The sequence below is a fragment of the Panthera leo genome, chromosome B4, assembly GCF_018350215.1.
Source record: "Panthera leo isolate Ple1 chromosome B4, P.leo_Ple1_pat1.1, whole genome shotgun sequence".
NCBI classification, from domain to species: domain Eukaryota; kingdom Metazoa; phylum Chordata; class Mammalia; order Carnivora; family Felidae; genus Panthera; species Panthera leo.
In genome coordinates, this window is record NC_056685.1 from 51,216,331 (window position 1) to 51,240,692 (window position 24,362).

General features: G+C 34.9%; 1 protein-coding gene across 8 annotated transcripts in view; it reads left to right on the forward strand.

Moving 5' to 3' along the window:
* Positions 1-24,362, forward strand: part of PIK3C2G (phosphatidylinositol-4-phosphate 3-kinase catalytic subunit type 2 gamma) — a 347,337-nt gene that overhangs the window by 152,041 nt on the left and 170,934 nt on the right. For all 8 annotated transcript variants that reach the window (XM_042945913.1, XM_042945912.1, XM_042945916.1 and 5 more), the window contains 2 exons: positions 746-839; positions 4,832-4,926. In XM_042945913.1, coding sequence (XP_042801847.1) covers positions 746-839; positions 4,832-4,926 — 189 coding nt within the window. The remainder of the gene's footprint in view (positions 1-745; positions 840-4,831; positions 4,927-24,362) is intronic.

The window sequence follows — 24,362 nt, forward strand, 5'->3', positions numbered from 1 at the left end:
CGTCAAAACAGTATGATGCCAAAAGTTATCTCTAGGCACTTCCCAGGAGCTTGGAGATAATTGAATCTAATTCTTCTGATGGAACAAGATGATGGCAGTCTGAGGAGCCCATCTGAGGATTAATTGTTTCTGGAATAGATTTTCAAATGCTAAATACTTTCATAAATTTAGTTCAGTAACAAACATTTATTAAGTGTCTAATGGGTGCTTAATCTTACAACAGACATATGAAGTCCAAAATTGAATAAGGCAGTTACCCTCAAGAACTTCATATTCTAGTAATATTTAGTCTTATTAAATTATTGTTGTTTATTTATTGTAAGGTACTTTAGATTTCTGGTTTTTCATTATGACCTAGCCAAAACTCATTTAAATATATTATATCCCATTTTTAATTATATAAGCTATCAGGTCTCCAACTGGTAATAATTTTCTTAGCAAAATGTACGGCAAAGAGTTTCAAGATTTTAGCTATCCTACAATCCTTTATAGACGAGAAAGCTAACAATTCTGACTTAAACCCAAGTTTCCAAGGAAATCTAGTTGAAAGGGCATTTTACTTCAGTTCATATGAGAGTAGAGAATGTGGAAAAATAATTTGGTGCTAATTATCATCTTAATTGATTGTGAGATTATTATTTTATCTTACGTGCTGGGGTGGAATTCATTCTCTCTTCTCCCTGACATTTCTCATGGATTATTCCATACCATTAATAGCTTAATAGATCTATATACTTTGTATTAGTTTTCCAGATCAAGAAATTCGTAAAGTGGCAGTTCAACAATTAGACAACCTCTTGAATGATGAACTACTGGAATATCTCCCACAGCTAGTTCAGGTAAGAACCACAGAGTTGCCAAAGGATTCCAGGATTTTAACCAATAATTTTTTAAAAAGAGTTTCCAGGACACCTGGATGGCTCAGTTGGTTAAGTGCCTGACTTCGGCTCAGGTCATGATCTCATGGTTCGTGATTTCGAGCCCAGCATTGGGCTCTGTGCTGACAGCTCAGAGCCTGGAGCCTCCTTCAGATTCTGTGTCTCCTTCTCTCTCTGCCCTTTCCCCGCTCATGCTCTGTCTCCCTCTCAAAAAAGGAATAAACATTTAAAAAAAATTGTAAAAAGTTTCCACAACAGACGACATAAAAGTGATATTGTAATTTGGCAAGCCAGGAGCTAAACTATAGCTCATGTGTCAACATGGGTAACATAGAAATTCTTTAGCCCAAATTGGTAGTTACAAAAAAGGTATATAAAAGCCAAAAAAGAAATTTTTTAAAAAACAACTTCACTTATTAATTAGAACTGGAAGGGGGGGGGTAGAAATGCTGGTGATGAAATCTTTTCATCTACGTAGAACAATTAAAAATTAATCAAATAAATGTTATGTGAAAAACAGTCTTTTACTCATAACATATGTGTTTCTTGCCTTTGCCTTAGGATGTTCTAATATTGATTATGAACCTATAAAAGTAGTTTAATAAGATAATACTCTAATTCTGCCAACAGATAACTGCATTTTAGCCACAACATTAAATATCACAATGTTGGAGTAATTTTAGAAAATAATATAAATTTATATAGAAATATGAGCAAAGACTGATTTAATCTGAATATTTTGAACTATAAACAACTATACATCTTACAAATGACCATGTAATACCCAAACTACAAACAATATTTTTTTTTCCAAGTTGACTATGAAATAAGGGCTGAATAGGTAGTTCAAATATAATGGTCTTGATGTTTTTCATTTTTGTTTCATTTTTGTAACTCAGATGTGTTCTTATCTGAAAGGTCTGGTTGTAATTGCAAGCTATTTTAAATGCCAAGTGCCTCAGCTTCTGAACATTTAGGACAGAAAACTTTGAAAGTAATAGGGAAAACCTCTATCAGTGACTTGAATACCATATTGCTTTGCACATGGAATATATACTTCTCTGAAGGACTCCTAGGGAGAGAGCTGGTTTAGAAATAGTTGTACCATAGAGTTACTTCTACCAATCCTTATAGTTGTGATTTTTCTATACTTACCAGGATAGTGTGGTGAAAATAAAAATTAATCTAACTTGTAGGAACACTATTTATCTCATGGCTCATGAGTATGGGCAACATGCTCTATCTTACCCTAATCAAAAAAAATAAAATAACCTTTTACAAAATTTTTTGAAATGACAGTCTGAATCAATACACTTGGCATCAGGAATATTGCTGAGAGCCATAAACCTGCAAGTCTAAATTCATAAGACAAGGTGCACACAGAATCCAACAGCAAATGCACAGAAGTACAATTAGGAAGCACTGAGTTACTCTCTAATTAAAAATGAAGATTATAGGGGCACATTGGTTAAGTGTCTGACTTCGACTCAGGTCATGATCTCACAGTTCATGGGTTCGAGCCCTGCATCAGGCTCTGCAGTGTGTGGAACCTGCTGGGGATTATTCTCTCCTCTTTGCTCTCTGTTCCTCCCCTGCTTGTGCTCTCTCTTCTCTCTCTCTGTCTCTCTCTCTCTCAATAAATAAATACATACATACATACATACATACATAAGTAAAAACTTACAAAAATTTTTAAAAAAATAAAAATAAAAAAATAAAAATGAAGATTATAGGGGCACCCGGGTAGCTCAGTCAGTTGAGCATCCAACTTCAGCTCAGGGCATTATCTCGCAGTTTGTGAGTTTGAGCCCCACATCCAGCTCGCTGCTGTCAGCCTGTCATCGAAGAGCCCGCTTCCTGTCATTGTAGAGCTAGCTTCCCATCCTCTGTCCCCTTCTCTGCCCCTCCCCCGCTTGCACTCTCCCAAAAGTAAATAAATATTTGAAAAAAAAGTGAAATTTATAAAATGATTTGAGGTGGAAAGAAATGGCTAGAAAAATAAAATTAGGAAGAATTTTCAAAACATTTATTATAGAATTTGCCATTAAACTTCCACATTCTCTCCTGCCTTCAAAAGTTTAAAAACATAAAAACTCTTGGGCACCTGGGTGGCTCAGTCGGTTAAGCATCTGACTTCGGCTCAGGTCATGATCTCATGGTTCATGAATTTGAGCCCCGCATAGGGCTCTGTGCTGACAGCTCGGAGCCTGGAGCCTGTTTGGATTCAGTCTCCCTCTCTCTCTGCCCCTCCCCTGTTCACACTCTGTCTCCCTCTGTCTCAAGAATAAATAAACATTAAAAAAAATTCAAAAACATAAAAACTTTTGAAACAAAAAATTCTACCCCATTCGTTATTTTCTTGAAGTGTGTTATTTTATGTATTATCTTGTGAGCATTATGCAGGATATATTAAAGCAATAAGATAAAACTGTAAGACCATAACAAAAACAGGACATATTGTTCATAGACAGAAAGCAATTAAGACACAGACCCAGAAGTTACTGCAAACCACAGGTCAACACCATGTGGGTAGGTTCCAAGAACATTTCATAATAATGCAGTGTGCACCAGAAATATTGCCTGCCTCCCTCCTAGATGGTGAGGTAGCATTTAGGGGAAAAATTGTATCAGTACACAGAGTGATGCTTTATAGTTTAGAAACAATGAAGCAATTTAAGAGCAACAAGTAGTTATTGCATCAAGAAGAAATAATTGGGAAATCTAAAAAGAAAAGCATGGAAGTAAATTCCAAGACACCTCTCTTGCTCATGTGCTTATATGATATACGATTAGGTCATAAACACAACTTATGACCTAGTCAGCCCAGTATTAGCAAGTAAGTGAAAGAAAGCCATAGCTGCAGTTTAAGACAACATACATTATGGTCTTTATACATTCAGACAGCATCAAGAGTTTATGCAAATTTGCTGAAATCATCTTTGGCACTCTTATACCTTAGGAATTTATAAACTTTCTCATCCTTGAGTATGGTCAGCATATTGAGGTATTTCTTCCGGTGTGTATCTGAATGCATGTTGTGCCCACTTTTATCTGTTGTCTGTACTATAGTATAGGACCTGGCTTAAATTCTGCACTATAGTATGTAATCTGGCTTAAATTCTGTGTATGAGTGTCTGTGTGTGTGTGTGACTTAAATGGCTATAGAGCAGCTAAAGATAGAAGCCTTGCCTCTTAAGCAGGGATGGAAACTTTTATCAAGAGAGCCTGGTTTTCACTTTCACAACATATTTGAATTTCTAGGATGACGATGGGGCCCAGGTACTGTACTGCGTACTGATAGTGAGGTCCCTGCAGAGTACAGGTGGAAGTCTGAATTAGGTCCACAGGATATTAGGGGCTGCCATTGCTGTCTGTATTTTCCACCAGGTTGGGAATCCTAGAAACTCCTAAAGAGCTGTTCAGAGTGGAGATGAGGGAAAGGATTGTGGGATGGGTGGCTTAGGGTGGCAACAATCAGCTTTGAAACCTCTAAGTAACGTGTCAAGTTCTGCAGGTTAATACTGACATATCCATTGGTTATTTCAGCTAAGGCTTTGAATATGGATTAATTTCATTCCCCAAAGAAGACAAATATCTATTGTTTAATAGTGACATTTTTATATCTAGGACACTAATCATGATATTATTTACTTTTGTGGGTTCCAGGATTCTCCTAGGCATGGTTGAACTCCATCAACCAACCATCTGCTCTATTTATTATCCTGTGATACTAAAGCATAAATAAGAAAGAGACTACACAAATCCAAATTGTGTGATGTGTGTTTTATGTTATTATACACCAGCTAATAAGGTTATCAAATATGATATTAACATTTTGTTAGGATGTTTATGCTGTTTCCCCTTGTCTTTTCTTAAGCCTCTTAAGTCCCTTTGTAGTCTGCTATAATTTTGCTACTGAGAAGAGAAGTAAGTAATTATATCTCTTACTTCAGGCTGCCAAGTTTGAATGGAACCTTGAAAGTCCTCTAGTACAACTCCTATTGCACCGTTCATTGCAAAGCATCCAGATTGCCCATCGTCTTTACTGGTAAGATTAACTAAAATAGGACAAGATGACTTTTTTTTTTAATTGTCAATTTCTCTCCATAGAGCTTTGGAAGAAGTGAAAGATTTCTTCCCTTGTCATTGATATTAACCTCTACTTAAAACTCTGCCAAAGTTGAGTGTTTGTCAAGGTTATTTTTATTTATGAGTATAATTTAACTGTCATTGTCTTCAAATTCTCCCCTTTGTACAGTTGCTTCTGTTTACATCCAATCAGAATTTTAAATCTGGATGATAGCTTTCCTGTAGTTTTAAATCACCTGTGCTATTTGTGGTCATATCTATTCATTGAAGATTTCAGTATAAAATCTACTTATGAGATAGTGGATGTTTGGGAAGAATGTGTGCTTTAAAAGTAATTTTTGTACCATTCAGTGGTAAATAGTGAAGGCTAACATATACTTGGTGTTGCAAATCCCTAGGGTACTCAACTTTTCTCCAAACATAAATTTTGAATGTTGTTAGTGGAGAAATAAAACTTAAGAGATATTATCCTCCATTATCTTCTTCCATTATCACCTATTCTTGATCCTATTGAACACGATGTTCATTGGATGCCATACTTCCTACTTTTATTACTAAACTTGTGGACTCACCTTCATAGTAAAACTTTTAATTACAAATATCAATGATCCACAAATTAAATAGACCTATCTTTTGTCCTCACATATGTATGGCAGGCATCATTTACTAGCTTCAATTGCTAGTGAAGAACTTTAATTAGTAGAAAAAAAGTCTAACTTTTGAGTATGTTTTTCTGCTTCGAGGAATGTTACCCATATTGACACCACTCTTCCCATGAAAATAACTCAAGCATTTCATAGCAAAGTAGAGATACAAGAAACTATCAACCACCAGTGTTTATTCTGATGTTCACTTTTATTTTAAATACCTAATATAAAAAGCAGAACATTTTCTTCTACTATGTCAGTATAGTGAGGCATCACACACATGACCAGCACTGGGCCAGTCACTGAATAGACTCTTAGATCAAGCTCTAAATGAAGTCTTACGCTCCTCAGTTTTTCAATCAGCTGCTACCTAGCTAGGGGAAGTTAAGTAGATACACTTGGTGGTCCTCTGCTCTCATAGTAAAACTAGAACTCAGTCAAACTCAGTGGTTATTTCCTTTAAAACTTCACTTATTTTTTGTGCTTTTCACTTTTTTTGACATGTGTTTATGAAAATTAAAGCATGTTAAAAAGTGACATGACCTGATAATGATCTTGATTTAAATATTTGAACCAAAATATAATATGTATATAAAATATAATTCAAAAAGATATCTTTAAAAAGTAGAATAAAATATTAAGGACTTCTCTACTAGAGTAATGATTGTTGTAATACATGTGCCCCCAAAGTAAGTCCTTCATTTGCTAAAGTAGCATGAAAATTGGAGTCATTTGAAAGGCAACAGTGAATGCAAACAAAGTTGTAAATCAGTGTCATACTTGGAAGTTCACAATAAATTTAATTATGTCACTCTTTCCAAAGAATTGCGAGGAAGGTCTTTCTCTGTATAATTCTCACCCTAATGAAGAAAAGAAAGACAAAAAACAAAGCCCATTTCACTTCTCACTGATTCAAAAAGAGAGTAATATAGAAGGAATAGAAAAGAACATAAATTACAAATGAAATGTTTGTTCTTGAGTGCTTAATTTGTAAGAATATGGGAAGAGGAAAATGAAAACAAGGAGGGAGATTTTAAAATCCCTACATCCTTTTAAACCTTAAATTTAAAAAGTATCAGGAAAAATATCCTAAGCATGAAATAATATTAATCATATTTAAAACATGGCCTGGAGTTTAAAAAAATACCTGCACCTAGCATCAAGCTTAGGGAATATTTGTATATAGAATGTTTGAGTTAAAGTGTTAAAGATGCAGCTCAGACCCTCCATGATACACTTAAACAAATAAATCCATACAATTTAATGATTTTATTTTTCACTTGGATGAGCTCTCACTTCCTCAGATTCAGCATGTTCAACATGGAACTCAACATCTTGCCTGCTCACCCAGGGCTTGGATCTTCCCTGTTCCTCACTAACATGTCCAATTGTTTTCCAAGCCCTGTAACTCCATATCTCTTACATAGCTCTATCACCTGACCTAAGATGAGCATTTCTCTGTTTAAGGTAAAGATTTTAAAATATATGTTGTTTTTGTTTTTTAATTAGAGAATCAGTATGCTATAGGATCTGTCGTAAATTGCGCAGCAACGCTGCCATCTTTCATACTCTTAAGTCTGACTGAATAAGCCCCGAGAGAGAGAACCAGTTTGAATCCAAATCTGTGTGGTGGGGAACCATTTTATAACATGGATCCCTTATAAATTGTTACTTAAGTCACATGTTACAAAAATCTGAAAGTGTTCCCTTCAAAGTATAGGGAAAGCCTGAGGTGAAGCTCCCATTTTCAAACTCTAAGTGCAGCAATTTTGTTTCTATACAGTACTCATACTAATCTTTGCTAGTATGGTACATGGTGTTTGAAAATATTCAATAAATTATTATTGAATGAATGAATGGGATTAACTTGCCTGGGTCCAGCTGTGCACATGCAGACTTGTGACAGAAGGGGGCAGAAGAGGGCTGCTTGAGGAGTCAGTCAGACTTGATGTCAAACCAGAGCTGGCAAGGAAGGCTAGGGCAATTTCAGGGGATTGATGCCTATCACTAGTAAAGTAAAGACTGGATTGAAGGGAGAGTGTGAGCGGAAGTCACGAATTAGGGCTCAAAGAACAAGTTGTTTCAGCAGTGTCTGCTGGTCCTGAATGACTTAAGACAATGGTATTTCTGGCACCACAAGGGGTTCCCAAGACAGCAATGGCATTGAAGGATCAAATCCTATGAGCTTTAATCTGCCACTCATAAAATTGAAATGATGCAAAATCTACCCATTCATTTTCTAAACACTCAGTCCTAAACTTTTCTCCTCTAGAATTTTGGGGTAATTTCTCAAAGGAGGAAATACTCTAAATAAAGCAAAATAACGTGGACATGTTGCATCATGTGATTTGAAGTCACACATGTCCCTCTCACCCCTTCTCTTAAATATATCACGCCTGATACCTGAAATTTTATCATTAGTGAGTCATTCCTTTAGGTTAAGTATTGTTCCCTCCCAGAAGTTTTCTTCTAATGTGTATGTATATATGTGTATATATGTTCAGATCATAGTGCTTGTGATGAATTAGGTTAGCATTTGTTCATTTATGTGACAAACATTGAGATACTAGACACCGTTGAACTATTAAGGATAAAACAGAACAGTCCTTGCCTAGACAAGCTCACAGGCTATGTGGTGGGAAGAAACTAGAAGGAGAGATCTGACAACAAATTCTGTCCACCTTACAGTAATCCATCCAAAATGTAACGACAAGGTAGAGAGACAGGGCTGGCCATCAAGTAAATAAAAAAGCCTAAACGTGCACTCCCATTCTGTCAGAGTTAAATATCGATACAGGCATACAAATGTATACACAAAGGAGGTAAGTGCTCTCTACTTTGGTATCTGAAACACTCCCTGAAGAAAGAGTAAAGAGCTGTACTTTACGGAGTTATCACAGTGTAATAGAGCATGCATAATACAGAATCAATAGAAGGTTTTAAAGCCTCAGTCCTTTACTTTCTAGAATCATTACATTACTACTAATTCACCTTTTACTTTTACAATGTAATGAATAATAAATTATTGCTTTACTTTTTTTTATAAGGTAGAGATATGGCTTGCTGTCGTTTAATATTGATCTCTTATAATCGTCTTTCATGTATTGTTCTCAGAAAAGTATACACAGGATAAAATCTCTCCAATAAAGCAATTTGCTAAGCTAACAATAGCTATTCTTTACCTCAACCAACCTGAAAAAAAGTGATGGATATTTTTAAGAAAGTTTACGTTTTATGTTATAATCTGTAAAATGCATTAGCATAATTTTCTAGTTAAGGCACAATAAAGGAACAGCTGGGGTTTTTTTTTCTGTTTTATTTCTATTTTATGTTAAGTCTTATATAGTTCTTTAAATAAAAAGATTTTAAAAACAGAATGTAATTTTAAATTATCTTATATCATTTGTGTTATTATTATTATTATTTTAATGTTTATTTTTGAGAGAGAGAGAGAGCACAAGCGGGGGAGGGACAGAGAATGAAAGGGAGACACAGAATCTGAAACAGGCTCCAGGCTCTGAGCTGTCGGCACAGAGCCCGATGTGGTGTTTGAACTCTGGAACGGCGAGATCATGATGTAAGCCGAGGTCGGACACTGAACCAACTGAGCCACCCAGGTGCCCCATTTGTGTTATTTTTTTTAAATTAAATACATATGAAAATAGAATTTTAGAATCTTAAACAAAGTTCTATCTCAAATCAATACAATAGCCAGGAATAAAGGTCAACCTTAAATTTATCCATAGTTTAAATTGTTTCCCCTTCAAATTCTTCTATTTTGTTTTTTTTTAAAAGTCAAGAGCTATAAAAATGAACATTTTGTGCATACATACTGACCTCAAATGTTGTAACTTAGACAAGATCTGGCCTTTGGGAACTGAACTTTCTAATCCACTCTCCAACAATTTTCAGTAGAATAGACACTGCCATTGTATCACTGCTTCCTTAGATAGTAATCTGGTGTCCCTATAATAATATCAGTCTTCCTCTGTCATCGTTAATGCTAAAGATTTGGGGCAAGTCCTTGAAAAACAACACTATGCTGCTTAATTTTCACTGTTTCCCAATCAGACTGCAGCCTTAATTTAGCTAACAAAATATATGGTCAACAAAAAGGCATTCTGTTTAGTAATTGTCTTTGTCTTTTAATAATATTTGAATTTGGCTTCCAAAATAAATAGACTAATAAATATTCATAGAGTTATAGGATTTGGGAGTCGAATGGAACCTTAGAAATCAACTGCTATAGCAGTTTTTTTTTACCCAGTAAAGGATTTCAACAAGTGATTCTTCCAATTACAATTATCTAGCTAGCTAAAGAATTGAGATTAAAATATCTTTTTTTAATGACATCTAATACCCAATTCAGGTCTCTTGGCAATTCAATATCTACTTTCAAAGAAAGTACAACTCAAAGAATTCATAAAATGTTTGCTTGTCTTTCTATCCATAATTAGGTACTCATTAAAATACTAAAGGAGTGGCTTTTCCTTAACTTTAAAGCAAAACTGAAAAGAAAACAATATCGTAAATTGAGATCTCTATATCTAATACTCAGAAGTTTTAGGTATGAGCATGACTCACAAGTACTATCAATTATAATATTAATTAATAAGTGTGTGTAGTAAGCTCCAAAAACACTGTATACTTGAAGGAGTTTTGAAGGAAACAGTAGGTTTTTCCCAGAATTTTTCTTATGTGGTTCCTGATTCATACCTAAAACATTAAATCTGTTCTCTTAGTTTTACTATGAAGCCATGAGTGATAAGAAAACAGTTTCTGAATAATTTTCTTAGTCTCAGTTTGTACTTATTGTTTAATACATACTATATAAAAGCAGGACTTTATATTATAAAAAACCAAGACTCAGTTTTTTCAAAAACACTATTTACTTAAGCAACCAGCAATATGCTAATGCAATTCAAATCATCCCATTTCATCAAGTTAAATGAGTTAGAAAATAAATTCCCATGCTCCAGTCCAGAACTTGGCAATAATAAAATATAAGCAAAATTCATCTTTAGTTTCCTTCTAAGTAAAAAACCCAGTAAGCAATTAGACATAGAAGCCTAAAAAGCAGGAGAAAGATCTGGACTGGTAACAGAATGGGAATGTAGTAGCACATTGATAGTACTTGCCGGGCTTCCATCTTATGGTTCAGTTGTCCCCCGAGTTTGGAGTTCTCACTCAGATTCCCTGTACCTATATCCAGAGTTTTTAAAAAAGAGAGAAAACCAGAGCATCATATCAAAAGTATTTTCAGGTGCCAGGTCTAGAGGCATGCCACTTTTGCCTACATTTCATAGGCCAAAATCAGTAACAAGGCTCTACCTACATGCAAGAGAATATAAGAAAGTGGACCAAGTATCTAGCTATGTACAGAAGCAAAATGCTGCTTGATCTGGTAAACCCACAGCATTGTCTGCCATGGAGGTGAAACAATGTGGATGACTCAAGAAATTTGTCCATCAAGAAATTTGGCCAAGAGAAAGAGGACATGGAAGGAAAACCAGTATGCACCCTCATATATATTAATTGGCTTTCTTTTCAAAAACTAAGATTAATCTCAACAGACAAAAAAGACTATTGCCTAACTACCTGATTAAGAATCATCATTTTGGCAGACATCCTCTAAAAATGTCTTTTGTCCAACAATTCTCTATTTCCAAGTTGATTTAACATATGGCTATATTTTTAAACCATTTTATCTAGACAGATCATTATTAAGTTTTTTATGTAGCTATGCTGGGTAACTGGTGTCTCAGCCCAAGAGGTCCAAAACTGAATTAAATATCCCTATGCTCCCTTTCTTTTTCAATCCTTGCCCACACTGTGTCCAAACCTCGTTTTTTATATTCAGTATCCTGGTTAACAGCCACTACCAAGATATCCAACACAGAACAATTATCCAATCACCTTCCTCATTTAATTAGTCCTTAAGACCTAACTATTGCTTCTCCTAACAATGTCTTAAATTTGTCTCTTTTTCATTTCTATGCCTAGCACCTTAGCTCAAGCCTTTTTACCAAGCTCAAGTCCAGTATTACCTACTTGGACTATTGCAAGTAGAAGGCCTTCTAATTTTTGTTTGTTTTTTTCCTCCTCCCCCTCCTTTCCCTCCTCCTCCTCCTCCTCCTCCTCCTCCTCCTCCTCCTCCTCCTCTTCTTCTTCTTCTTCTTCTTCTTCTTCTTCTTCTTCTTCTTCTCTTCTTCCTCTTCCTCCTCCCCTTCTCCTTCTTCTCCTTCTCTTTCTCCTCCTCCTCCTCCTCCTCCTCTTCCTCCTTCTCCTCCCCTCCTCCTCCCTCTCCTCCTGTTCTTACCTATCTCCAGCCCATCCATACTCCACATGGCTCTTGGTATAATCTCTATGTAATACAATTTGATCCAGAACTCATAAAGTAGGGTATCGTTCCAGGGTAACACACAGATAGCTAGCATAATTCTGTAATTCCAACTAAATATGACCTTGAAATACATTTTCATAATTTCTGCTCTGCCTACTTTCTACCCCCATTTTGTATGGCTTTCTACATCCAAACATAGACTTCTAGTTGTTACTCAAATTTTCCGAGATCTTTCATGCCTTGATTGCTTTATACATGGCATTTCTCTTCTTGAAATGCAGTTGTCCTGTTGTTACACAGAGTCCTTTAGGACTCAGCTCAACTTTTTATCCTCTTTGAGGATGTCTCAGCCCTTGTACCCACTACCGATATAGTTCTTAGCATATTATATATTTTGCTTACTTCACCATTTACCTTTTCTTTAAAATATTTTGGGCTGCAAGTAACATAAAATGCTGATTTAACTGGCTTTAACAATATGAAAAATTAATTATCTCATATAACAAGAAGTTCATTAGTTGAGTGGTTACAGAGTTTTTTATTGCAGCAGCTAACCAATTTTATCATAAACCCAGTTTCTTCGCATATTTTTGTTTCTCATTTCCAATGTGTTTACTTGTTTTTAGTCCAGATCATGGTTACAAGGAGACTGCCACAGGTGACACCATGTAGCAAAAGAAAAGGGGCCAATTCTTCCTCAATAAAAAAAATTTTCTTATAAACTTCATAGCAGAGTTGAGTTCCTTTAAGATTTGCCAGAATTGGGTCACATGTTATCCTGAGCCAATCACCTGATTAGATGGCAAGCAGGTAAACTGACTTAATTGGTTTAGAATATTTATAATATACCTCTAAACTCATCATCTTCCCTGAAGATTTTGATATCTGAACAAAATCTGATTCTTTTTCAGTTATGAAGGGAAGACTAGGTTTAGTTTAGATAAAACCCTATGTTCTCTTTCTGGATTGTGAGAGCCTACCTTAATCATCCATCCTTAACAGCAAACATTGCACATAGCATATGTAATTGGTATTTAATAAACACTGTTGAATGAGTTTAAAAATTATTATGCCACATACATTTATACTGCCTACAGGTTAACTTTTCTTGACTACTGTACTTAAAACAGCATATAATTATGTCATATTACACTAAATGAGTCATATTATAGTAAAATCATATTATATTAAATGTATAAGTTGACCATTGGTACTCTAATAATCACTTTTGCTCTTTTTAAAAAAAAATGAACTTCCCTAGCTCTCTGTAATTGGGGGAAGTTGAGTTACATGACTTACCGATAAATATGATCCTTTGGAATAAGAGTTTTTGAAGAGCTATCACATGTTGACCAATGATTGGGTCTACAGTGTGAAGTGCTTTATATTGACTTAACTGCTGTTTCTTGAAACCCTGATTAAAAATAAAAAGTTATACCTAGTGATTTGATAAGAAGTGTTTTATGGGGAAATCTTAAGTTAGTAAAAAGCCACTTACTATCTTTTTAAAATATAATTTTCTATGTTGAGACTGTATGAGTTTTGGGGAATTACTGAGCAGTTTCTGCTTTTTGCTGGTTCCTGTCCTATTTTGGTTGGTTGGTTAGTTGCTTTTTTTTTTTTTTTTTTTTTGGACTGGGAAGATTGATAGTTTTTTGCTGTTGTTTTGTTTGTATCAGCTGGTGGGTAAGTCCTTTATTTTCAGGCTCTATTTTATTTTCTATGTTTGTTCATCAAAAGATCATTCTTTGGAAAGGTTGAATGGAGGTTTTTCTTGCTTTTCTTTTAACTCGATTTTCTATTTCATTTGTATTGTTGTTGTTACAAGAGAAAGACAATTATTTTGCTTTTCCTTGTCTAAAGAACTTCACATGTATTGCTTTTAGTGCAACAAAATCCAGACTTGGATATTTTAATCAAATACTTGTCACGTTTAATAACTTAGAATTCTTGCTTTTGTTTTGACATGTATGATTCATTTTTGACCAGTGACAAGTGAACAGCTTGCACAAATAATGCTCGTCTTTGCTAGAATCTGCCCGAAACACTAACCACTCTTGACAGATATGCCACATAATTATATGTTGCTTAGGTCTAGTCATCTGAAATTGTTAAAAGGAGGAACCTTAATGTACATGTCACTTTCTTTTTAAATTGGGCACTGTGTACTGATGTTTCCTAAGGTGGTATGAATGTCATTAATTTACCAAAATGGTGGGACTTTTATTATTTTATTCCAAGTAAAATTTACTATCACTTTTAGAGAGGATGCTGCTCAATAAACTGCTAACATAAATTGATTGAGGATTCTGAAATCTCACAACACTTAATCTACAGCTTCAGTAACTAAATGTTGTGAGGGTAATTTGAACAGATGCAAGAAAGTGCATGAGTATATTGAGGAAAGAGAGAGTTTTATGTTAGTCATCTACTCTTTCATTCATCTATTCTCTGATTCATCTATTTCATTCATCTACTATTTCATTCATCTATTCTCTAATTGAGTTCCTATTATATACATAATTTATGGCTCTTTTGTGAAAGAGATAGAAAATATAAGCAAATGCTAATAAACATGGTTTAAGCAACGTGTTTTTTTTAAGCTTCCTAGCTATTTTAGGCAATTACCACAGATATTAGAGTCTATTTTTCAACTCTGCTGTCTCAACAAGTTAATTTTAAACATTACACTCAGTGATTTTCAAATCCTCTTTGAGTTGTAAACCCAAGTTCAGCATATTCTTTCACAATTATTTGTTCTTGGAAATAGTTGTGTTAATCGTCCAGGGAACCCCTTTCCAGGACCAAGGAACTTCAGGAACTGAATTGAGGATAAGATAGTGACTTGGATAATCTTTGGAATATTTTACTATTCTTTCTATGCTATAAAGACCAGAATACTAAAGTTTATCAACTCTAATGTGGCTGTGACTTATAAAGTATCACTAAGAATTCTAACCATCTAACTCTGTGTCTTCAGTGTTCCTATCATGACAGGTAGAAATAATATAGTTAATGCTAGATACTATGCTAGTCACTTTTTCATATTATTTCACCGATTCTCAACACCTCCAACATGTCCATCTTTCAGAGGAATAAATTAGTACTTAAAGAGGCTAAGTGTACAATGCTATTAAGTAGAATAGCCAAAATTTGTCCCTGTGCCCTATATACTATGACCTTCCACCTGCTTAAATATTATGAAGGGTATATCAAAAAACAATAAAAAGCAGAATAATGCTTTTGGCGGGGGGAGAAACATACTTGAGTAGAAATTCCAACTCAAGTGTCTATTAGCTGTATAGCCTTAGAAAAATTACTTAACCTCCTGATCTTTTTAATAATCTGTAAAAGAACTATAATTATGCCTAACAGAGTTATTGTTAACTTAAACTGAGATCATGTTTATTAAGATCTTTAATATATATTTGGTATATCCAAAGGATATATATTTTTAATCAATTAGAAAGCATAAGAAGTATCCAAAAAATCCCAGTTCCCAAGGTCGTATCACAAATTAATAATTACATGGAATTTAGATCTTGGATTCTTGACATTTGACTCCTCATTCCTACCACTGTTCTTTCTTTGTTTTGTTCCAATTCAAATTTAAAATTAAAGTTTAATAATAGAATCTGAAATGGGTGGAAGTGGGAGCAGAAAAGTCACTGTATAAACTAGTTTAGAGACTTGTTGAGCAAAGTATCATGAAACATTCTAAGTGTCAGAAAAGGTTGAAAATATGTGCATTTAGTTTCAGAGAAATTTGACAAAGGAATCTAGCAACATTCACAGATTGCCTGTTGATACATGTTTTTACATTTCAACAGCCACCTTCTGTCTCACTCACATCACTCACTTGTCTGCTAGCACAATTCAGAAGAAGAAAATCTGTGTAAAAATTTTCATTAGTTCTTTAGTTATTTTAAAGGATTATGGCTATGAACTACAAATGCAAAATTGTACTCATGCAAGAAGTTGGGAACTTAAAAGACAAAGAACTTAAAGAACCCCTTTGGGGACCACACATTTTGTAGTATGCTTCAAGTAAAAAATATTCTTATTGAAAAAAAATAACTTTAATTGAGGGTACTCATTTAAAATAAAGCATATCAGAAGGGAGGTGGGTAGGGGAAAAGTGAAGTAGGTGAAGGGGATTAAGAGTACACTTATGATGAGCACTGAGTATGATGTATAGAACTGTTGAATCACCATATTGTACACCTGTAACTAATAGAATAATGCATGTTAACTATACTGGAATTGAAATTAAAAAAAAAAAAAAACCTTATTACAGATAAATAAATAAATAAATAAGCAAGCAAACAAACTCCTTACCACAGGAAGAGAATGGATCTTGTGTTGCTAAACCTACCACACTAGGAAAGCGTTGTAGACCATCTAAGAAGAAAATAGAAACTCACTGAAACATCTCATGAACCAGGACAGAATTCATGATTCGTGATTGGTGGCTATCTTGGATTTTTCCATTATTAAGCTAGATTTTTAAATTTTGAATGATGTATCCCTTTGGTATAAAATACTTGTAATAAACCTTATTACTGAGCTTGTGAATACAGTGAGATAATTTTTTCTTTAGGTATAATGATAAACCTGCCTTTTATACAAGTTTCACTTCCAAGGTCACACCTGGCCATTCCTGCCCATCTGACAATTTGTTAATGACAAATGATGATTGTATAGTTCTCCTTTCTCTTTCCTTTACCCAGGATATGTAGAGATGGTTATCTTCAAGAAGTCATTTGTTGTTTCTGTACATATATTATATTTAGGCCCAATTGGTGTCCCAACCTCTGGATAGCACTGTACCCACCAGTTTTGGTGTTTTGTATTGAGGCAACTAGTGATCCCAGCTATGGGATCTGGTTCTGGTTAATTGACTTAAAATTCCTGAATCTCTTTTCCTCATGAATGAGGAAATGGAATAAAATGCTTACCAAAATACCTACCATGAGACCTGACACCTATAGCTACTCAGTACATATACATTGAATAAATCAATAATTGGAAGAATTGAAATTTTTCTGAGAGTGAAGTGACATAAAATTATGCAATATGCCTTGTGCAGTTCCTAGTCTTAACAGATGTTTCTCCTTCTGTTTTCTCTCTTTATCTTTCTTCTTTTTATTTTTTAATCAAATGATGGCACTTTATTTGTTGGAGTATAGTTTAAGAATGTTTTAATTAGCACTCCCCAACTTAAGTAAGTTATCAGATAAGTGGGCATAAATCTATAATTCTGTGATCGAATTCATGTACATTTCATCTAAGTGTAAATGGAAAAACCATGTAAGTGGGAAAAGTTCTGGGACACACTTCTAGTATTTCTCACCATCCCACATCTTGCCACCATTCTGGACAGTTTCATTTCTAAATGGAAGGATGATTCAGCTAAAAAAATGCCTCAAGAGCACTTTACATCCTATTTTACCAATAAATTTTAGCTCCTTCACACTTCAACAACTACTTTCCATGGCTTCATATTAAATCTTTTCATTACTAGGAATGGCTCTTCATTTGGAGTTTCAAACTCAGAAATATAATCTATTAGCCCTTTCACATTTTGACTTTATTGTACATGCATGCTCAATCTAGAGCTCAATGCCAACTTTTACGAAAGTTAAGTTAGCAAGTTTCCTAACTATTCATTTATGTATCTTAACTAATTTCTTCCATCTCCCTCTATATCTACCAAATCACTTATAAAATCTCATGAGTCAGTACTCTCCATCTCCACTAAACCCTTAGCTCAGAACATCATGATTTCCTGATTAATACTACTATTATTTATTATTTCATCTGCCCAATTCAATGATTCTGCAGTGCTCATAAGATCAAGATCAAATTCATTAGTCTTATTCTATATAAAATATCCAATGGAATAAATTTTATTTTATTATCAGTGTCAGAAAAATTTGTGTTTCTCCAAAGCAACCAGTTTGTTTTTAATATATGAAAATGTTGGCTTTCTTAACTCACAGAATAATAGTTTACAGTTTAGAATCTACTTCACTGTGCCTAAATGCAAACTCTGGTTCTATTATTTATTAGGTGTCTGACTTTTGCAAAGTGCTTAGCGTTTATAAGACCAGTTTTCTCAGGCATTAAAATGAGGATAATAATAACATTTATTTTTAGAAGATTGTTGTGAGAATTAATGTAATGTGTAAGATTTGAGACCGTAGAGTTACATAGCCATGTGACTCAGAGAATCCAACCAGGTGTCAGGCTTACACCTGCAAGTTGTGATCCTATCTCAGAGGAAGAGTTTACTCATTCAACAAAAATTATTAAGTACATTCCATGTTGTGGTCTTCAGGGATATAGCAAGGGATAAAACAAAAATCCCTATCCTTCCTTGTATAGCTTTTAAGAGAAACAAGATATAAGATGTTGATAAAAGCTATGGAGAAAAATGAAACAATTAGGAAATATGATAAATATGAGGGATGGGGAGGTGCAATTTTAAGACAGAAGGCCAAGGAAAGTCCTCATTAAAAAGGTGGCATTTGGGAAAAGACCTCAGTGAGGTCCATCTGAATGGATGGTTAGGTATCTAAGAAAGAGAATATGAGGAAGAGGAAATAGCATATTCAAAGGCATTGAGGGGTGTATTTAGGGTGTTAGAGAGAAACCAATGTAGTTTTCTGAGGCTACAATGAAGTCAGTATAGCTGAATTAACCTGAGCAAGGGGTAAAATAATAGGAAATGAAGTCAGAGGGGAAAGGGAGAAAGGGGAGGACAGGTTATGTAAAAATTTCTATGTCGTTATTAGAATTTTGGGCTTTAATTTAAGTAAGATGGGAAGTCATTAGAGAGTTCTGGGAAGGTAAAAGTCGTGATTTGGTTTATGTTTTAATAGAACCACTCTGGCTGCTGTGTTGAGGATCAACTGAAGAAGAACAATGGCAGGAACGAGATAACCAGTTAGGAGGCTAATGGAATAATCCAGCTAAAATGTTATAGTAGCTCAGGGCAGTGTATGGTAGCAGAAGGAGTGAAAAATCATTAAATTCTGGGTTTATCCATAAAAGTAAAGTGAATGGAATTTTCTGATGGATTGCTGAGGGGCATAAGAGAAACAATTAAATGATGATACCAAGACTGATGCCCAAACAATTGAAAGAATAGATTTTCAGGAGGGCATGTTTCTAGAGGTGGGAAAAAGATACCAAAAGATCAGTTTGGATCTATGAAAATCTGGAATAACTACTACTGAACATCTTTATCTGGACTACAGAATAAAAAGGAAGGAATTATCATACCAACACAAAATGGGGCTTAAAAGCATAAGAGTAGGTGATATCATAGAAGAATGAGAACAGAGAGAAAGAAAAAAAAGTCCAAGTATTGGAGTAAAGCCAACATTTAAAAGCCAAAGAGATAAGGCAGAAACAGAAAATAAGACTAAAAACAAGCAGTCAGAGATCTAAAAGATGAACCAAGAAAGTATTGAATCCTAAAAGACTAAAGAAAGGTTAAAAGTAATATGATTAACTTTGTCAAATGCTGCTAATAGGTCATGTAATATTGAGATCTGAGTAGCACCATGAAGATCACTGGAAGTCATTGAAAAAGCAATTTCAGTGGAGTGGAGGTGAAAGTCTGGTAGGAATAAACTCAAGAAACAGAGACATGTCGGAGACAGTAACTTTTGGAGTTATGCTGGAAAAGGAAAGACATACGGGGTAGTGGCTGAAGAAGAAAATGGAATCATGACAGAAGTTTTGTTTTGTTTTTTGTTTTTTGTTTGTTGGTTGGTTTGTTTAGGATGGGAGAAATAACAGCTTTTTTGTATGTTGGTGGAAAAAAATAGAGAGGGTAACATTGATAAGACCAAAGAAAATAGGAAAATTTCTCATGCAAAGGTATTGAGTAATGATAGGATTGGGTTCTATGGCAAAAGAGGATTGGCACAGAGTCCAGGAATAGTAACAGGAAGAAATGAAAAATAGACGGGAATAGGTAGGTGGAGAGACATCATGGTAATTGCTTGTGTAGTGAAGGAAACAAAATCATCTTCTAAACGGGGCAGAAGGTGTTGGGAGTTTGAGGACAGTGGACTCACTTGAAATTACTGCTTATAAATTTAAAGTAGGGCCAACTAGAAAGATGTGTGCTTTTCCTCTTGCCCAAAAAATAGGTGGAGAGTTGGATTTAACCAGGATTGTTGTTTACCATAGCATATCATGAAACAAGGGAAGCAAGAGAACTGAAGGTACTTGCAAAGGATAGACAATATAATGATTTATAATTTATGGTGATAAACCATGAAACTTGTATAAGGACAAAAGTGAGGACATAAGTTGGGAGGAGAGTTAAAAGAACTGATGAATTACAGAGGTCTGCATAGACAAAAAGATTTTAAGCATTAGGATTACTAGAAGCAGTGAACTAGAAAAATAGGAGGTGGTGGGTGGAGAATGAGATGCCTGAAATTGAAATGAAAGAGAATTTGCAAACACTGATAATAATGAGGTCAAGTATATAACATGAGTTTGACTGATATTAAAGATAACATCATGAAAAAAGAGGTGAAGGAATTGAGAGTCCAGGATACTGAGAAACTCATCTCATGGATAATGAAATCACCAAAAATTGTGATGTAAATGATGTTGGAGAGAGTGACAAGTGACCCTGTTAACTAAAATCTTCAAGTAATTAGGGCAAGAATTTATGTGAATCAGAATTTCTCTTAAGTTCAGTGGTTATGGAGCCAGAAGGAAAGTCCTTTAAATATTTTAAGATCCAGAGAAAAGTAAAACTTATTTAAGTGACACAGCAGCATGCAGACAGATAAGGAGCTGGGAGGTCAGGAATGAGGGGATATAGCAGAATGTCAGTGTCAGGCTGGAAAATTATGTAAGTTCTAATGTGAATCTAAGGAACATGGGTTGAAAGATTCCCACAGTTGGAAGCTGTTGACCTAGAAATTACAAAATAGGTCTCAACTGGTCAGCATCCTACCCAGGAATCCACTCTGGTGCTTAGAAAACTTAATCAAAGCCAAGAAAGCAACACAAAAATTGCTTAGAAAGCTAGTTCCAAGATTGTTTGGAAGATAGCATGTTTGCTTTTTTAATGACAAAGCGTTTTCATTTTTTATTATAAATATGTTCAAACATTTATAAAAATAGAGAAAATGGTACCATTACCACGTACCCCGCTATACACACATATTACCACCAAGTTGCAACATTATCAGGATTGGGTACATTTAAAAAGGTATTATTTATTTTTCAGATTTATAATTAGGTGTAGAAATATTTGAGAGAATTAAACTGTAGTAGTTATTACTATATTTGTATGTATGCCACCTTAGTTTTTTTTTTTTTTAATATTTAAGAGAATCTGGCCTTTAGAATAACAGATTAACCAAGTAATCAAATAGCTTTGTCATTTAGGTTGAAATGGTACTGCATTTATAAGTCATATGAAACAGTTTTGTAAACAGTGCACCATATTTATAATATTTACAGTATTATGTAGTAGATATAATAAGAAAATGTTCTCTGTCAAGACAGACCACTGAGTTACTTAAAAAGAAAGTTGAATATACTCAAAATATACTCAACTTATAAATGAAGTTCCAAATGTTTAAGGGTGTTAGGTTTCTAACTCGGAAGACGGTAACTAAAGACCTTCCCTTCCTGAAGGCCATTGCTAAAATTTGGTACATTTATAAATAATATAAGATATATAAGTTAAACTTAAAAACCTTAAGGAAATTTATGTTTTTTTTAATTTGAAAATTAGTAAAGTGACTTAATTTTTCAAGGAAAATTTTTGAAAAATCTTTTCTACATTCAAAGCTGTTTAAAACTACCAGAAGACTTACAGTGTTAAGAACAGTGGCTGGTATATAGTAAACATTCATTAAATGTCATTACTTCCCTTTGGCTACTTATATACTTGGGGTCAAAAGTTTAGCTGACTTCAGGGGCGCCTGGGTGGCTCACTCGGTTAGGTGGCCGACTTCAGCTCAGGTCACGATCATGCGGTCTGTGAGTTCAAGCCCCGCGTCGGGCTCTGGGCTGATGGCTCGGAGCCTGGAGCCTGCTTTGGATTCTGTGTCTCCCTCTCTCTCTGCCCTTCCCCCGTTCATGCTCTGTCTCTCTCTGTCTCAAAAATAAATAAAACGTTAAAAAAAATTAAAAAAAAAAAAAGTTTAGCTGACTTCTAACACAGCCTTGTGGTATGAATTCTGAATACTCACCTGTCTTCCTGGGTCCACCTTTCCTATCTGTACCTTCCTTTTGCATCATTTTTCATATTTAATTTAAAATTTTTCTACATTGTATAAGTAAATACATACATAAATAGAAAACCATATAAGCCCTACACATTTGGTCCTTCCTGTGCTTTTTCATCCTCATTTTCTACTGTTCACTCAATGCACTCATGGTGACACCATACCAACATACGTGCTAGTGCATCTTCCTGCTGTCTAAAGATACTAAAGGGGCACCTGGGTGACTCAGTTGGTTAAGCGTCCAACTTCAGCTCAGATCATAATCTCATGGTTCATGAGTTTGAGCCCCACGTCAGGCTCTGTGCTAACAGCTCAGCCCTTGGAGCCTGCTTTGGATTCTGTGTCTCCCTGTCTCTCTTCCCCTTCCCCCACCTCTCTGTCTCTCTCTCCCATGAATAAACATTTAAAAAATTAAGAAAAATAAAGATACTAAAATCCTCTTTTTCCCTTTTTTCCTGAAAAACTTCTTGGCATCTCTCAATATCCAGTTTAAATATCTTCTCTAAATCTCCATTCTTGGCTAGAGTCAGTTAAGACTCTCTGGATCGCCAAACTTTTTGTTAATATTGCTTATCAAATTGTTCGGGAATTAATTGTTCAGAATCTGTTCTCCTGACTAAGCTTCTGACCTCCTTAAATTCTCCTATAATGATTTCTTTGAGTTTTTCAAGACAAGAGTTGGCAAATATAGAATATAATCAGTGCTCTTAATAATTGATTTCTATTACTACTCAGCACTAAATGCTATGTATTCTCATATACGTGAGTTGTTTCCCTGTGTCTCAGTTGGTCCTGGACTATCTGGGCTTTAGCATTCAAAGTCTCATGCCGAAGGAGACCCCTTAGTCTTGGGCACAATGGGACTGTTTTTCACTTTACACCACAATCATAAGTAGCATGTATCCAGGGCTTATATTCCTGGTTTCCGGCACTATGTTTAACATTTCATTGAAATTAACTCATTTAATCTGTATGACAGCTCTGCCCCTAGGCACTGTTATTATCCCCATTTTACAGATAAGAAAAATGAGACATTAAGGAATGTGCTTAAGGTCACAAAGCTGTTAGTGGAAGAATGAAATTTGAATAGGGCAATCTGACTCCAGAGATCCTACTTTTAACAATCACACTATGTTACCTTTAACAGTCATGGAAATATTATAAGCCTTATGAACAACATTAGAGCACCAATACTTTCATTGTGATTTACAATGTGTGTAGTATGTACCAAGATCATCTGCAATTTGGGTTTTCAGGTAAAATACAAAACATAGCCAAATTTGAATTTCATCTCTAATGTAAGTATATCCTACATAATATTTAGGACACACACTAAAAATTATTGCTTATCTTAAATTGAAGTTTAATTGGGTGTCCTATACATTCATTTGCTAAATCTGGTAACTCTCTGGCTCCCCTTTCTGCAAAGCAAGGATTAGCTTTATGCATTAAAAAAAAGCCTCTGAAAAGCTACATAACTTGTTCAAGGATAAAAAACACCTTGCGGGGCACCTGGGTGGCTCAGTCGGTTAAGCGTCCGACTTCGGCTCAGGTCATGATCTTGCAGTCCATGAGTTCGAGCCCTGCGTCGGGCTCTGTGCTGACAGTTCAGAACCTGGAGCCTGTTTCAGATTCTGTGTCTCCCTCTCTCTCTGACCCTCCCCCGTTCATGCTCTGTCTCTTTCTGTCTCAAAAATAAATAAACGTTAAAAAAATTTTTTTAAAAAACAAAACACTTCGGGATAGGGTCATAAGCATCTACCTGATACATCTATTGCAATCAATCTATGAATGTTCACTTGTCCAATTGCACTACTGTTCTTTTTGTTGAACTGCTGACCTATGTATTAAATAACCACCTATATCTAAGGCTAGAGTTCAAAATTTTTATTTCCTCAAAATGCTTAGTTGACTTCTTCACTCATTTAATTACTCATTTGCAAAAATACTGTATTGGGGCCTATTTATTTTCTATATTCAGTATTTACAGTAATAGGAGTCCAAGATATTTCAATGATATAGCAAAGAACAAACCAGTGAAGCAGATGATAAAAGCAAAATAAAAGTACGAGAACTGTGTACTGAAGACAGAATTATAGGTGCCCAGCGCAGCAAAGCAGACTCTCCTACT